The sequence below is a fragment of the Heloderma suspectum genome, chromosome 2 (genome assembly GCF_057233095.1).
Source record: "Heloderma suspectum isolate Gila_16-S chromosome 2, 16-S_ref, whole genome shotgun sequence".
Lineage (NCBI taxonomy): Eukaryota > Metazoa > Chordata > Lepidosauria > Squamata > Helodermatidae > Heloderma > Heloderma suspectum.
In genome coordinates, this window is record NC_139459.1 from 154,651,917 (window position 1) to 154,666,226 (window position 14,310).

The 14,310-nt window shown below is 45.0% G+C and overlaps 1 protein-coding gene across 1 annotated transcript in view; it reads right to left on the reverse strand.

Annotated features, from left to right (window-relative positions):
* WDR3 (WD repeat domain 3) overlaps positions 1-14,310 on the reverse strand; it is a 52,454-nt gene that overhangs the window by 18,400 nt on the left and 19,744 nt on the right. The window contains exons 13-19 of the mRNA XM_084835272.1: positions 10,356-10,457; positions 9,291-9,376; positions 7,794-7,929; positions 6,656-6,712; positions 6,057-6,157; positions 1,482-1,593; positions 1,233-1,367 (exon numbers count right to left, since the gene is read on the reverse strand). Coding sequence (XP_084691398.1) covers positions 1,233-1,367; positions 1,482-1,593; positions 6,057-6,157; positions 6,656-6,712; positions 7,794-7,929; positions 9,291-9,376; positions 10,356-10,457 — 729 coding nt within the window. The remainder of the gene's footprint in view (positions 1-1,232; positions 1,368-1,481; positions 1,594-6,056; positions 6,158-6,655; positions 6,713-7,793; positions 7,930-9,290; positions 9,377-10,355; positions 10,458-14,310) is intronic.

The following is a 14,310-nucleotide window of genomic DNA, read 5'->3' on the forward strand; positions in this document are numbered from 1 at the left end:
TTCTCTGACTGGCAAAGCCCCATTCACGTCTCTGACCATGAGCCCCCACACCCACTGAAGAAACTCGGGGCAGGCTTGATCCCCACCCAGGTTGAAAAGGACCAAGGGCAGATTTAGTATGTCAGAGAGGTTGCTGCCCAAGGGGTGTCTGCCAAGAGGTGGGCTGAGGAACCTTTCTTGCCCCCCAAATCAGCGTGCCTACACTTTAAGATCAGAAAGAGAGGCCTTCTCACTTGCCCACCTGTGAGAGCAGTCAGGTGGGCAACTACACGTGAGAGGGCCTTCTGTGCAGTGGCCCCACACCTTTGGAACAAGTTGCCATTGGAGGTCCAGTATGCTCCATCACTGCAGGCCTTGAAGACATATTGTTTTACCTTGACCATCTCTGGATATGATAGCTGTTGTTGCTGGTTTTATTTTTGGCTTTTGTTGTTCTTTTTATTGCTATTTCATTGTGTTTATGTCTTTATCGCTTTTAATATTTTAACTGTTTTATGTATTTTATTGCTGGAAGCCGCTTTGGGAGGGCTTCTGCCCTGAAGGGCAGCCAAGAAACATTTTAAGCAAGTAAGATAAATAAAATGCCATCAGATTCTCCTTGTGCCTCTGCAGGGACCAGAGTGGTTCCCAGCCTGTTGATTTGGGATGGGTAATGCATTTGCTAGTGCTCCCTGCCTGCCCTGTGTTGGGGAAGGCAGTAGGGGATAGTGCTGTGGTTGCAGCAAAGGGAGGATGTGCTGGCATGCTCCTCCTCAGGTGATCACAAGTGTGCCAAAAGCTACAGGCTGTGGAGAACAGCAGTAGCACTTATGCTGAGATGCTGCAATAGGCAGCGACACTGAAGGATCTCAGTTGTCCCCTGACTGCCTGGAGGAGCCAGACACACTGAAGACCAGACACCCTGGGAAAGATCCCCATCCCTAACTGGACTGGCGGGGGGGGGGGGAGGGAGCGTTCCTCTTTCCTCTTCCTTGGGTGCTTTTTAAGAAGCTGTGCAGGGTCATGGAGCTCTTCAAAAAATCTTGCGTTGCTGCCACTAGGCAGGGCCAGTCTGGGAGGCAGGAGAACGGCTCTCCAGGGAACAACTGAAGTTACTGCACTCTGCCAACTGCCAAGGGAGGAGGCTCCTCCTGAAGAGCCGGGAAAGCCCCCCGTGGCCAAGGGAGACACTGGAATCAGAATTCCTCTGGGGATTAAGAAGGGAACTTCTCACGGAAGGGAACTTTTCTTACCATATCCCTCTCCTCCTCCAGAATAAGCGGCTCCTTTGTCCTTTCCCAGAGACGCAACGATTTATCATGAGAGGAGGACACAAGATAGTCGCCACTGGGACTGAGTGCCAGACACCACACCTCCCGGTGATGCCCCTGCAAATTAGATATACACACAAGTGAGTGGAGCGGGAGGGCGGAGATTCTGCGGCACATTCAACAGTCTGTAGGAGAAACCACTGCTCCCGAAGCACAGCTTTCATATTTTACCTCCAGGGTCTGGATGTGCTCAAACTTATCAGCATCCCACTGTTTAATCCTGTGGTCCTTCCCTGCTGTAAAGAAGAGGTGGGATCTGGGTACAAACTGGAGATACATCACACTGAAGAACGAGAGAAAATGATTGCAAAACATAAGAAGATATGGAAGATCTCTACCCTTTCCAAAGCAACATTTGCAGTGAGAATCCCTGAGCCCGATTTATAGGAAGATGCAGAACTTCTTGTCCAGCTAAGGTTTCCATTACCACTTCCTCCAGCATTAGGGAAGATGGGTCATGCATCCAAGGCATGCACAGAAAAACAAAGCATTTGGCAACCAGGCTCTGAGGGTGATAAATTGCTTTCACTGAGAACACACAAGAATGTCTAACCCTTATGAAAAGTTTCAAAGTGTAAAAGCGTGTGCATAATAAGATGTGTTTATCCAATGTGTTTTTATTGGATGAGTTTTAATGTTTTAATTATAACTTTTTAACATATGTGTTTTGTTACCCTGGACTGAGTAAAGTACTACATAAATTTAATAAATAAATCTTCTTCCATTTAGTTTTTACAGGTACTTGAGATTCCTAGATGTAGCTACCACCTTTTGTATCTCCGAAGAGAAAGCCACCAAATGGGTCTACTCTTCCAGATATAAACTGTGATGGCTGAGTGAAAACACAGTTCCCTTAATTTTACGCCACGAGGTCCTATATCAAAACAAAATGTATAACTTAGCAGTGGCTATGAAAGTTGTCTCAGCCAACTTGTGCTAACAAAGATGCTAGCTGTTTGTTTCCTCTCCAGCTTGACTAATGTTTGTGTGAGAAATGGAAGCAGTAGGAAGACACAGATGTTTCCTACCTTCTCCACCCCCACCCCATAGAGCACTCATACATTCTCATGCCTTCCCTATACAGAGCATCAGCTAATATATTACAGGGTTGTCATCAACTTCAGACAAATTCCAAGGCTTTGGAGAGATTTGGGCCTCCTCCAAAGTGAGGCAACTCTTTTCCAAAGCGGTCTGAACTGAAGTGGACTGGTCCTGATGCTTTGGAGATAGGTTTTTTGTTTCAGTTTGCAAACCCAAGGTTTTTTGTTTCAGTTTGCAAACCCAATTTGAACCTCCCACAGACAAATTCTCCATAAAAGGAAGCCACCAGACAGCCAGGAGGAAGGGAGTGGAAAGAAGCATAGCTTTGTGACTGACAGCTCTTGCTTCCAACCAGGGAATTATTTACCAGGGATCTCCTTTTTATTTCCAATCCTGGTGCTTTAAAGGGGAGGGATGCAGAAAAAAATTATCAGAAGCTGTTCCACTGTTTCACTGCTTCTTGTGATTGTTTCTGTGGCTGGTGCTCTGAGAGCTTTATAAGAAGGTAGGGTTTTATAGTTTGGACAAAGCACTCGAGATATGAGAGAGAGAGAGAGAGAGAGAGAGATCACACAACAAAGAACACAGCAAACTGAACCCCAGTCTCTGAAGGAGAAACACTACAGTTAATTGTTCTGAACAGCCCAGAGAGCTTCGGCTATTGGGCGGTATAGAAATGAAATGAAATGAAATGAAATGAAATGAAATGAAATGAAATGAAATGAAATGAAATGGAAGGAAGGAAGGAAGGAAGGAAGGAAGTCAGTCTATGGTGGCAAGCAGTTGCATCTTTGAGCCACCAAAGGTCATCAGGATATGGGAATCTAAATATGGCTAGATCTTCTGAGGTGGCCACTATTACTATCACATATTTTAATAAACACCGTAGGGGTCAAGCACTGCCCAAATGGAAGGAATTTGAACTGGAAGCACTTTTCCCTATATGTAAAACTGAGGGAAACTGGTTTGGTCTTATAGCAAGCAATATAAAAACGCATCTTGCAGGTCTAGTGCTGTAAGTCAGATATCTTGTTGTAGCAATGATAGACTATTGCTACCTATGATCTGGTAAAACAACAAACAAGAGAGCAGGCTTGGCAGAATCAGCAGGGAAAGATGACCCTGTAGAATCTGACTAGACTGGCAGTGTGAAGAGACATGAGACGTATGTAACCGAGGCAAGCTCAGCCAGGCTACTGGAGAAATACTGTAGCAGTCCTGCAGGGTTAAACTAAAGACCTATCTAGTCATGCATCCTGTTTCCCACAGTGGCCAATCAGATGCTTCTGTGAAGGCTAAAAGCAAGACAAGAGGGCAATAACCCTCTTTGGCTATTGCTCCCACCAACAGATATTCAGAGGCATATTCTGATCCTGAAAGAAGTACATAGCCATCATGACTAGTAGCCACAGATAGCTGTACCCTCCATACCACTATCATCATCATTTTTTCACCTACATGAGGAATGGAGCCCTGAGCAACTGTCTCGTATGGCTGTTCCTGTAAACCAGGTATCTTGTTTTAGAAATGGTAGAATGTTTCCAGTGGATATCATGGAGAATTTCTGTGCACAAACAAATTCACTGAAGCAACTAAGCTCCAATATTGGACTCTGATCTACTTCCTTTTTGTCTATGAGGAAATATCTTAAGTAGAAATACACATGAGCTTTGCGTGGTGATACTTCCTCTACGGGTTCCTTATGTAATAGGATCATGACCTCTTCCAGTACTGCGACAGCAGTGTAGTTTGAAATTTCAGTCTAAGATTGCAGTGTAGATGGGGTGCCCCCCAAAGTATGCGTTGCTATTTCAGTCTTCTTATTCCCAACATTCTAGTTGAGCAATCTTTCACCCTCAAACAAGAAATCCAGTTTCAGTCTGATGTAGCCTGATAAGGTAAGTAGACCTCAACCACACCTGCCTGTTCAATGCTGGTTTCAGAATTCACAGTATGCTTGGTCATGTTGATCTGCTGTGCCAACTTGATGGCTTCTGCCTTCCTAGCCTTGGCTGTAACTTAATCCTCTTGTAGCATGTTTGCAAATGTCAGTATCCTTTCCAAGAGGAAATACTGGTATCATCCCATCTTAAATTTCTGTGAAGAGGAAGAAGTCTGATTTCCTCCCCTCACCAGAGAGATGAAGAAGTTCTGGTGCTTTTTTGTCCAGAGACTGCTCTATTACCAAGAAAATATGAGCCAGACGTGTGAAATCAAATGTACAACCCTCCAGGTTTCTCTACATTGCAAGCGTTGAGACTGGCCTCATCTGTAATTCCTTAGCAATCTTCATGAGACCTTGATTCACCAGCCCTAGAGCAGCTGGTTCTATAATCTGAAGCTTATGGTCTACTTCTCCCATTGGCACCAAATGAACTGCATACTCAGGGCTATAGGCATCCTTAGTATTTATTCACTTTAGAGCAGGGATGGGCAACTTGTAGGCCAAAACATTTGGAGGACCATAACTCCCATGATCCCTCACTACTGGCTAGGCTGTCTAGGGATGATGGAAGTTGTGAGTCAAACCATCTGGAGGGCCACTAGTTGCCCACTCCTGCTTTAGAGACATAAGCTCTCATTCAGGCCACACTACACCTGACATTACTCACATACTTAAGCAAATGACCACTTTTATTTTGAAGGAAAAGCAGTTGCAGGGCCTGATCCAGAACATGATCAGGGTTGGACTCGATGGTCTTGTGGGCCCCTTCCAACCCTACTATTCTATGATTCTATTATCTTGATCTGGATTGGGGCTTGCACAGGTTTTCTGATGAAAATTGCCTCCTACCTGGCTGCAATTTGCCCCTAAGTTATGTCTGCTGTAAACCGAACTTTCAGCAGGGAGAAGCAACCAAGAGGGAGTAATTTTCAGCAGAAAACCAGTGCAAGCCCTCAATCAGAATCAGAAATATGTTCCAGATTGCTTCTGGAGAAAAAGCAGCCATGGGAAGCAAAGTGGCCAGCTCGAGCACACCTGTTTAAAGATGTGCGTAACACTGCATGTACTTTGGCTCTCAGAGACATCAGCCTCTGCTATCTGCTGTACCTGCTTGGTGGGGGGGGGGACTGGAGGCAGGTTTGTGGGACGTTATCTTGGTGGCTGCCAAAACTCCCCCCTCCCCCCCGCCTCCTGAGCACTACCTTAAGCCTTAATTTCTGGATATCTCTGGCCCGTTTGGGGCAAACTGATATTTTGGGCAAACTGAGCAGGCTGAACCATTATGTTTAAACATCTCTACATGACACCACAAATTGACCTGTGGATAAACAACCCCTATGTGTCAAATGCACAGAGGCCAAAAACATTTGGTACAAGCAGTCTGACTAGCCAACCTTTTTGAAGGTTCCTTTTAATACCACAAATGCAAGTCCACAAAACACAGATAATTCTTCACGAAAAAAAGCATCAACAAAGACTGAAGTGAACCTAGAAGAGATGCCAGTCAATGCTCCAAACGTAATGGTGGCAAACCACAAAATGTGTGCATGGGGTGCTTGCCCTGTCCTTCAACTGAGATGCCTGGTGCTAAAAGGGGTTAGAGTTTAGGAGAGGAGAAGGAGCACCTGATACTCCAACAGGTCTAGTCTAGAAGAGTCAGGGAGCTGGCTTGTACTGATCCCACAGGGGGCATGGCAGAGGCTATTACAGTAGTGGACTTCTTTCAGGAGTCCCAGAAATATTCTTTGATATCCACCTACCTGTCATTGTGGGCAAACAGAGACCTGTGACAGTCCCCAAAGTCTAAGCCCCAGATCTTCACATTCCTGTCAGCAGAGCCAGTTGCAATTAATGCCCCATCCTACAACAGAGCAGAGAGAGCAAAGAGAACCCAGTCACTGATGCGAGGCAGTGATTATCCCTGTCTTCCATCTATGGCTGATCAAGTAAAAACCACACAAGCACAAAAACCCTTTCCTGGGTCAGGACACAATCCTGTATTATGCCCTAAGGAAGGTGAAGGGAACTCATTTTTTTAGCTCTCATCACCAGGCAGAGAACATTACATGCCTTGCTCCTGTGCACCTAATATGGGCGTTCACGGTGGGTGAACTATCAGTAGGTAAACAAGCAAAGTTCACTCAGGCTCTGAGAAGCTCTATATTCACTCCCTGCTTTTCATTACACCAGGCACCTATGCCACAGAGAACATATGTTGACGGGTGGCCAATACAAATTCAGTAATAAACAAATTAAATAAAGGAAGGAAGAAGTTCCGTGCATTTGCCATGGAGCAGAACTGCCATATCTCATCCCAACATTGAGCAACGCCAGAATCGCCAACACATGGCACACTTACATAGGAGATATCCATACACAGCACTGGCAACTTGTGTCCATAGAGGGACAGAAAAAACTGGAAAGCAAGAAGACATTGACATCAGTTACAGTGAAAACGTGCACAGAAGTATGGATGCGCCTTGATCTTTCCAGCATCTTCCCACAATCAAAATGATGCCTTCCCCAAATGCACACTTAATTTATTTAGGGTGCCTGAGAATCCATTCAGCCAATAGGCACTTGCTGCATTTTAGGATATAGCCATAGCTATTAGAAAAAATAAAAAGCTGCCTCATACCAGGTCAGTCTATTTATCCATCAGGCTCACTATTCCAACTGGCAGCAGCTCTCCAGGGTCTCAAGCAGGGGCCTCTCTCACCATCCGCTACAGCCCTTTTACATGGAGACTGAGCGTGGAACTGAGCGAGGGACCTTCTCTATGCGAAGATGTGCTCTGCCACTAAGCTACAGCCCCTCCGCTTTATTACAGGCTCACACGAAGGCTCTGTTTCAAGCTCTGCAAAGAATTATGCAGGACAACATTGCAAAGTGATGGACTTGCCAAGATCTCTTGACGAGAACTGCTACGATGAAATACTGGCAGCACTGACCAAGGGCAAGTTCATTCATGTGTGTCCATCACCCAATCAGCTCATATGTGTGAAGCTGCCATCACACCACACACAGCTTTACACACCCTTTTCAACAGAGGTGTTTCATGCATTTAGCTGAAGAACACCAAGCGAGAAATCACCCAATAATGAAATAGGTCTATTGATAAGCATTTATGAATCAGGTCTGAACAACAGACACCAAGGTGGTGCAGGACTGGCAGCCAGAATTATGTCTATTTTAATATTTCGGTTACCACATTCTGGTGTTGGGATTTAGGCAGTCCTTCCACTTAAGATGTTTGTTCTCCCAACAAGAGGCCCTCCTCCTTTTAACTACTGAGTTTTACAGAAAATTGATCTATACATTCACAATTAATCTATGCTCTGATTCTACTGCTCTCTCACAGAATTCACATGACGGATCACCAATCCACATTACAACTTGCATCCATATAAGCAGAACTTACAACTTTATGCTTGCATTTAATCCCTTTAAGAAGCACTCTCCTGAATTTTGTACCTAAATCACCAAAGGCTTGTTACCTTGAGGGTATCAGTGTAGAATATTTTTACAGTGCAGTCCAGTAAGGCAACAGCTAGAAGCTTTTGGTTGGGGCTGTACCGGACACAGAGAACATCTTCATCCAGCTGCAAGACACGTGTCTGCTTCATTGAGAGCCTAGTATGAAATAAGCATAAAATTGATGGCACTATTTTTGCACAGTAAATTAAGAAAGCTTGTGAGTTGTCCATTGCTAATTCATAGGCAAGGAGTTCCAAAGGTGGGTGCTTAGTACCATTCAGAGGTTCTGCCCCTTATGTATTCTCCCTATCTGTGCCTAAGGAGAAGGAGCCCAGTATGAACAGTAGCACTGAACTTGGCTCACAAAGCCAGGACCCCTCAGGTTCTTGGGCTTTGGTCTCTGTGCTAGCACTGCCTTCCTACCTGGGTGGATCTTTGACCAGGCTTGTGGCACTACAGGTCAGCCAAGCCAGCACAGCTCCCCCTCAGTCTGCCCACATTCCTCTCCTGAGGTTTCTTACTCCTCACTAGGGGCTGGTCACTGTGATTTAGGAAACTCTTGTTCTGGGCTACAAAGCATAGTCCAACAATTCCAGAATAAGTTTCAGTAGAATGATATACAGTAGGACATACATGCAATTAAACTAAATTGTGTGTCTGCTTACATACAGGTTTCCTGGTGAACCTACAGCTTATCAGTGACAAGAAACTATACAGAACAGTCATAGCTCAGTGGCACTTTGTGCACAGAAGTTCCAGGTTCAATCCCAGCATCTCCAGTTCAAAGGGTCTGGGTCTCAGGGCTGGGAAAGACCTCAGCCCAAGTTCTTAAGAGAGCTGAAGCCAATCAGAACAGATGATACTGAGCTAGATTGACCAACAGCCAGCTTCGAATGGGACAATGGGACATATTCACAAACTGGGAATGTTACAAGTGATTATCAGAAGCTACAAAGTGTTTAGGTCAAGCGTAGGAGAAAATTCCTTCCTAGAATGCAACAGCAAGCAGGCTAACATGCTTATATCCAGATTATTTAATATTAACCAGGTTATTAGTTAAGAGAAATAAAAAGTGTTAAAATCCAACTTAAATTAAAAAATCAGAATTAAAATATGATGTATTTATTTTTATCTCATGCAAGAAGTAAAAATAAAGAGCGGGGAGGAGGGGGGAATGCATTACCTCAAAGCAGAAAAAATAAAACAAAGAGGTACATAATAAACACAATATTTATTTGAGATAGTAGCTAGGATGCTAAAGAAACATTTCTTAAAACAGAACACTTACAAAGAAAATACCCTTTTCATTTAATATTTTTAAAATGGGGAAAGTACTCCAGAAGTTGCAGCCATGAAGCCTCATGTACCCACAATAATCTCAATCACAACAAAAGCCAGTCTCATGTGCTCAGCATGTTATGCTGTGCTTTCTAGGGAAATTTGCACTCCAAGATGCCAAGCAGTGAGAACAAAACGCAAAGCCCAAATATGCTTTACTTCCAGAAGAACATCCTCACCTCTTTTGGATACCCTTCTCATCCTTCACAAGCTGAAATTCCCAGAACTTGACACATTTATCTGCACCTCCTGTTACAAAGCCACGCTGAAGGAGAACATTTAAATTAAAACTAACCATGGTCACTTTCTCTGCATATAAAAGCTACTTTCTTCCAAAGAAACATGAACATGTAAAATCTTGTAAAATGAACATGAGGGACAGAAATCAATGGGTTTAGGCTTTGGGGGAGAAGCCTTCTCTGTCTCAAAGGCTTCTTATCCAGAAATACCAGTGTGTGACCTGAAGACACTTCCACTCATAGGGGTGGGAAGATCACAAGTTCTCAGGTTTTCAGGCCTACATGCCCTCTGAAAACTGGCTCCAGTGAAATTGTACAATGGGATCTTTGGATCCAAGCCACAGTTGTATGTGTGTGTGGCGGGGGGTGGGGGAGGTTCTTGTAAGATTAATTCCACAATACTATGGGTTTGCAACGAAAGCTAAAATCCCCAATGTTTGATATTCTGTACGGCACTGTAAATCTAGTGATGAGTGCCCTCCCACATGTCCATTTATCATGATAGTGAGATTTTATCACCACCACATCACATGGATAATTAACAGTGTGTAAATCCATTCTACTTCAACATTACACCTGGAAATTCAACTAAAATTTTCAATACGTAAAATCCTCCCATCAAACACAATGTCTGCAAAGCATCATAGGAAAAGGACAGAATAATGTTATGAAGGCTGTTTAATGAATTGGTATAAATGTAACCCAATAGCTCACATGTACTAATACCCACACGGCAAAATGTATTTACTCATTGATAAAGGTAATCCATAGTGTGATAATGGTCATCTCTCAACGTGCTCGCCCATACTACTGACTCCTGCCCATCCACTGGCCAGGGGACCAAGGAGTGCAGGCTGTGTGGGTCTGGGGTGTGCATGTGTGCATACATGTATGGCAATCTACTGTAAGCCACCTTGAGGATCGTTCAATCAAAAGGAGGGATACAAATTTTCTAACTCATTACTAAAAGACAAATAAAATGGACAGAAAGTGGGTTTGAACCACCTGATCTGACGAAAGACATATGGACCAGAGGGCCCCATCATGAGCATCAAGGGTCTCCAATAAACTCCCAGAAGCCAGATCAAATAGCTGCAGCTTCCCTGTCTAAAGCAAATTATGAGAGAAGATAATTAGGTACAAATATCATTACAAGTTCTACAGACAGGTAAACCAAAGTGGGAGAGAAAGGAAAAAGGATGGTAATGCCAGATTCATTTATATCCACCTAAAAAGAAGTGGGATGGCATCCCATCCTAAGCACTGATCCAAACCCAGCATAACCATTTATATCAGGGGTGGGAAACCAGCGGTCCCTGGCCTAATTTCAAAAGCCATCTATGAACAACCAGTTCAGATGTCTGGTAAGAGAGATGTGTCGTGTGTCCCCCTGAGCAGCCTGCTGTGAGAAAAATAGAAAATGCATGCTAAAGGGGGGGGAGAGGAAAGGGGGGGAGAAAAGGAGTGACCCCACCTACTTTTGGCTCTGGGCCCTCCCACCACTGATTGCTTCTGCCTACCACTGGCACACAACTCCCAACAGGTATCTGCAAGGGACTGTAGCCCTCAATATAAAAAATGTTCCCCATCTTTCATTTATAAGGTGGTTTACAGCAGCCTTCCTCATACTGGCTGGGTATGATTGCAGATGTCATCTAAAACTTCTGGAAGGCACCAGATGGGGAAGGATGGTTAGGGGAAGCTCAAACAGCTTCACATGCATAACTTCATTTAAATCTTTGTAAGCCTGTAAAGTAGGTCAGTATTATCCAGAATACAAATAGGGCTAGGGGGCTGAGGCTGGGAAAGAGAAGCTTGCCTAATGCTACCAACTGGCCTGGTTCACATGACGTGACAACCTAGAGTGGGTTCTCAGCCCTGTTTGTTTCAGGGTGGCTTGCTGTAACATCCAAACCCAGTGCCATTTCCTCAGTGTGGTTCATTAACCATGCACAAGCCACCCTGAGAACCCATGGCTTGTTGCTGGGTTGTGCAGAGTGGCTTGTTTTCGGAGTGGCTTGTCGTGACGTGTCAACCAGGCGCGATGGCTTGTTGGAAAGGGTTACAAACCTGCCTGGCAAAAAACTGCAAAAAATACAGTCGCTCCTCATGATCTCGCTAGCGATATCCCCTCTCTATTACTTCTTGAAATGACAGTAGTCAATTTACTCTTCCATTTCATCATCTCCCTAGACAGCGACACCTTTTTCCCCATCTTTGGGGAGATTACTGTGCTTTTGCGAATTTGAACAAATCTCCTCGAAAGTTAAAAAAAAAAAATGCACAAATCTCCCCAGAGGTGAAAAAAAATCTACAAAATAAACTCCACTAATGTGCTCATTTGTGCTCATTAGTGGAGTAGGCTGCTGAGGTTGTGCTGCAAAGGCCCATGGGAGTGGACAGCAGGACTAAGCGGGAAACAAGCCCTGGTAAGCCACCAAGTCCCTGATCATCTGTCAGGAGTAACGTGGGTTAGTGAGCGAACAACCAACCCACCATAGCTTATTTTCAGGGGGGCTTATTGTGACATATGAACTGGCCCGCCTGAGTTTACAGTTGAGGCAAGATTCCAATCTGAGACTTACTGGAGTTGTTTGGACGATCATGGGGGTAGAAGAAGCCATTGTGACTTCTCCCGCAGCCCGGCATGCAGCACAGCGGAGTTGCCTTCGTACTCACCCAACAACCCCTACTGCATGTCGTGGGTTGTATGATGGGTACAAAGCCACCCCAGCCACGCTGCATGCTGGGTTCGGACAACATGGCAACCTGTACTGCAGCATGGGTAATTATGCAAATTACGGCCACACGCATGGGAGCAGGGGGTGAAGCCACGATGGCTTCTTTTACCCCGTGATCGTTCAAACCCAGAGACTGATTCATGATTCTGCTTAGCCACAATGCTACACCAGCTCTTGGTACTTGCAATTTTTCAGTGATCACACAAAAGGGAGATACCAATGCGAAAACAGTGAAACTACACCCAGGCCAAAAAAAAGGTTGCACATTATTAAATCCCAGATGGTGGGCAAAGGCAGTGATACTAGGGCAGTTTATTGTATTTTTCATTCACAGCTATGCTCCCAGCACACTCGTGGGTAGAAGAACAGTTTAAAGATTCAAACCTATTTAATTCAAAAGTTAGGGAACACTGGGAGCCTAGGAGCAGCTCAGCATGTCTAACTCCTGAGGAGGCACAGACATAGAAACCATTCCGTAAGCCCTGCAGTATTACGTACGTGAGCCACCTGCGGTATAACTCTCCCTATCTGAAACGCATGATGTCACTGCGTCAAGGCTGAACGCATCAGAAATTTTTCCCAGCTTCAAACAAGTTCACAAATGTATTTGTATTTAAACATATGAGCTTCCTATCTTCCTTGTCTTCAAGGCAATTTGCAACATACATAAAAAATGGGGGCAAAAGGATAGTACTGTCTCCTATTGTCCCCAAATCTTGCCTTAGCCAAAGCAACATATACAAACACGTGCACTGCAGGTGTTAGTTTATTAATTAATTGCCCATCTGGCTGGTCACCCAGCCACTCTGGGCGATGTACAACAATAAAAACAGTTCAAAACAATAAAATTCAACATTAAAAACATCACATTTCTAAGATTACCCTAACCAACCCCAAATGCCTGCCTGAACAACCACATTTTTAGTGCACGGCGGAAGCTCATTAAAGAGAGGGCATGGCGGAGTTCCCTAGGGAGGGAGTTCTACAGAGTGGGGGCCACCACAGAGAAGGCCCTCTCCCTCGTCCTCACCAGCCTAGCTGTCCTGGCTGATGGGACAGAGAGAAGGCCATCCGAGGCTGATCTTGTTGAGCAGCCTATCTGGTGTTGCTGGAGGCACTCCTTGAGAAAGGCTGGGCCGGAACCGTATAGGGTTTTAAAGGTCAAAACCAACACCTTGAATTTGGCCCAGAAAACAACTGGTAACCAGTGCAGCTCCTTCAGCACTGGAGTGATGTGATCTCGCCAGCGGCTGCCTTTAATCAGGTGAGCCGCCACATTCTGTACCAGCTGCAGCTTCCGAACCGTCTTCAGGGGTAACCCCGTGTAGAGCGAATTACAGTACTCTAAATGAGAGGAGACCAGGGCATGTACTACCGATGGGAGCAGATGGTCAGGAAGGTAGGGGCACAGCAGGTAGGGGTGCAGCCGCCGTATCAGATGGAGTTAGTACAGCATTGTCCAGCTCACAGCTGGCACCTGAGCCTCCATGGGCAGCTGGGAGTCTAAGATGACCCCCTTGCTGTGGACCTAGTCTTTCAAGGGTAGCCGTATCCCATTCAACACCAGGTCAACATCCCCTCAACTGGTGCTTGCAAGAATGAAGTACTTTACAGAGAGCAAAGTAATGAGGACTTTGCTCTCTAATCATATACTAGAACCTTCTCCAACCTGGTGCCCTCCAGATGTTTTGGACTACAACTCCAAGCATTCCCAATCACTGGCCATTCTGGCAGGGGGTGATGGGAATTGTGGTCCAAAACATCGGGAGGGCACCAGTTTGGGGAAAGGTGATACACCACTATTGCCTGTTCTAACTCAATCAAGGTCCACTGTGAACAACACAGAATACTAGAATGTAGTGGAACCACACTCCAAGCTTCATGAGATCCCAAAGAGAATCAAGCAGTGATACTACACCATGTCAAGGGACTTTCCAAACAAGGGAGAGAGATCACTACACAAAATGTAGTGATCGAGCCACGTAGGTCCAAGGGCATGATTTGAAAGTATATGCGATAGCAATCTTACTGAAGCTAAGCAAATCTGCACCTTGTAACTGCCTTAGGAATCCTACATACATTGCCTGGAGTTCCACCGTAGAAGAAAGATGGGAGAGGGATAGGATGGACACTAGGTTGCATCTCCTTCTTGCCCTCCATTTGAAGAATAGCTGTGTTCAAGAATAACACTCCTCATTAAACCAAGGAGATGCAGTAGT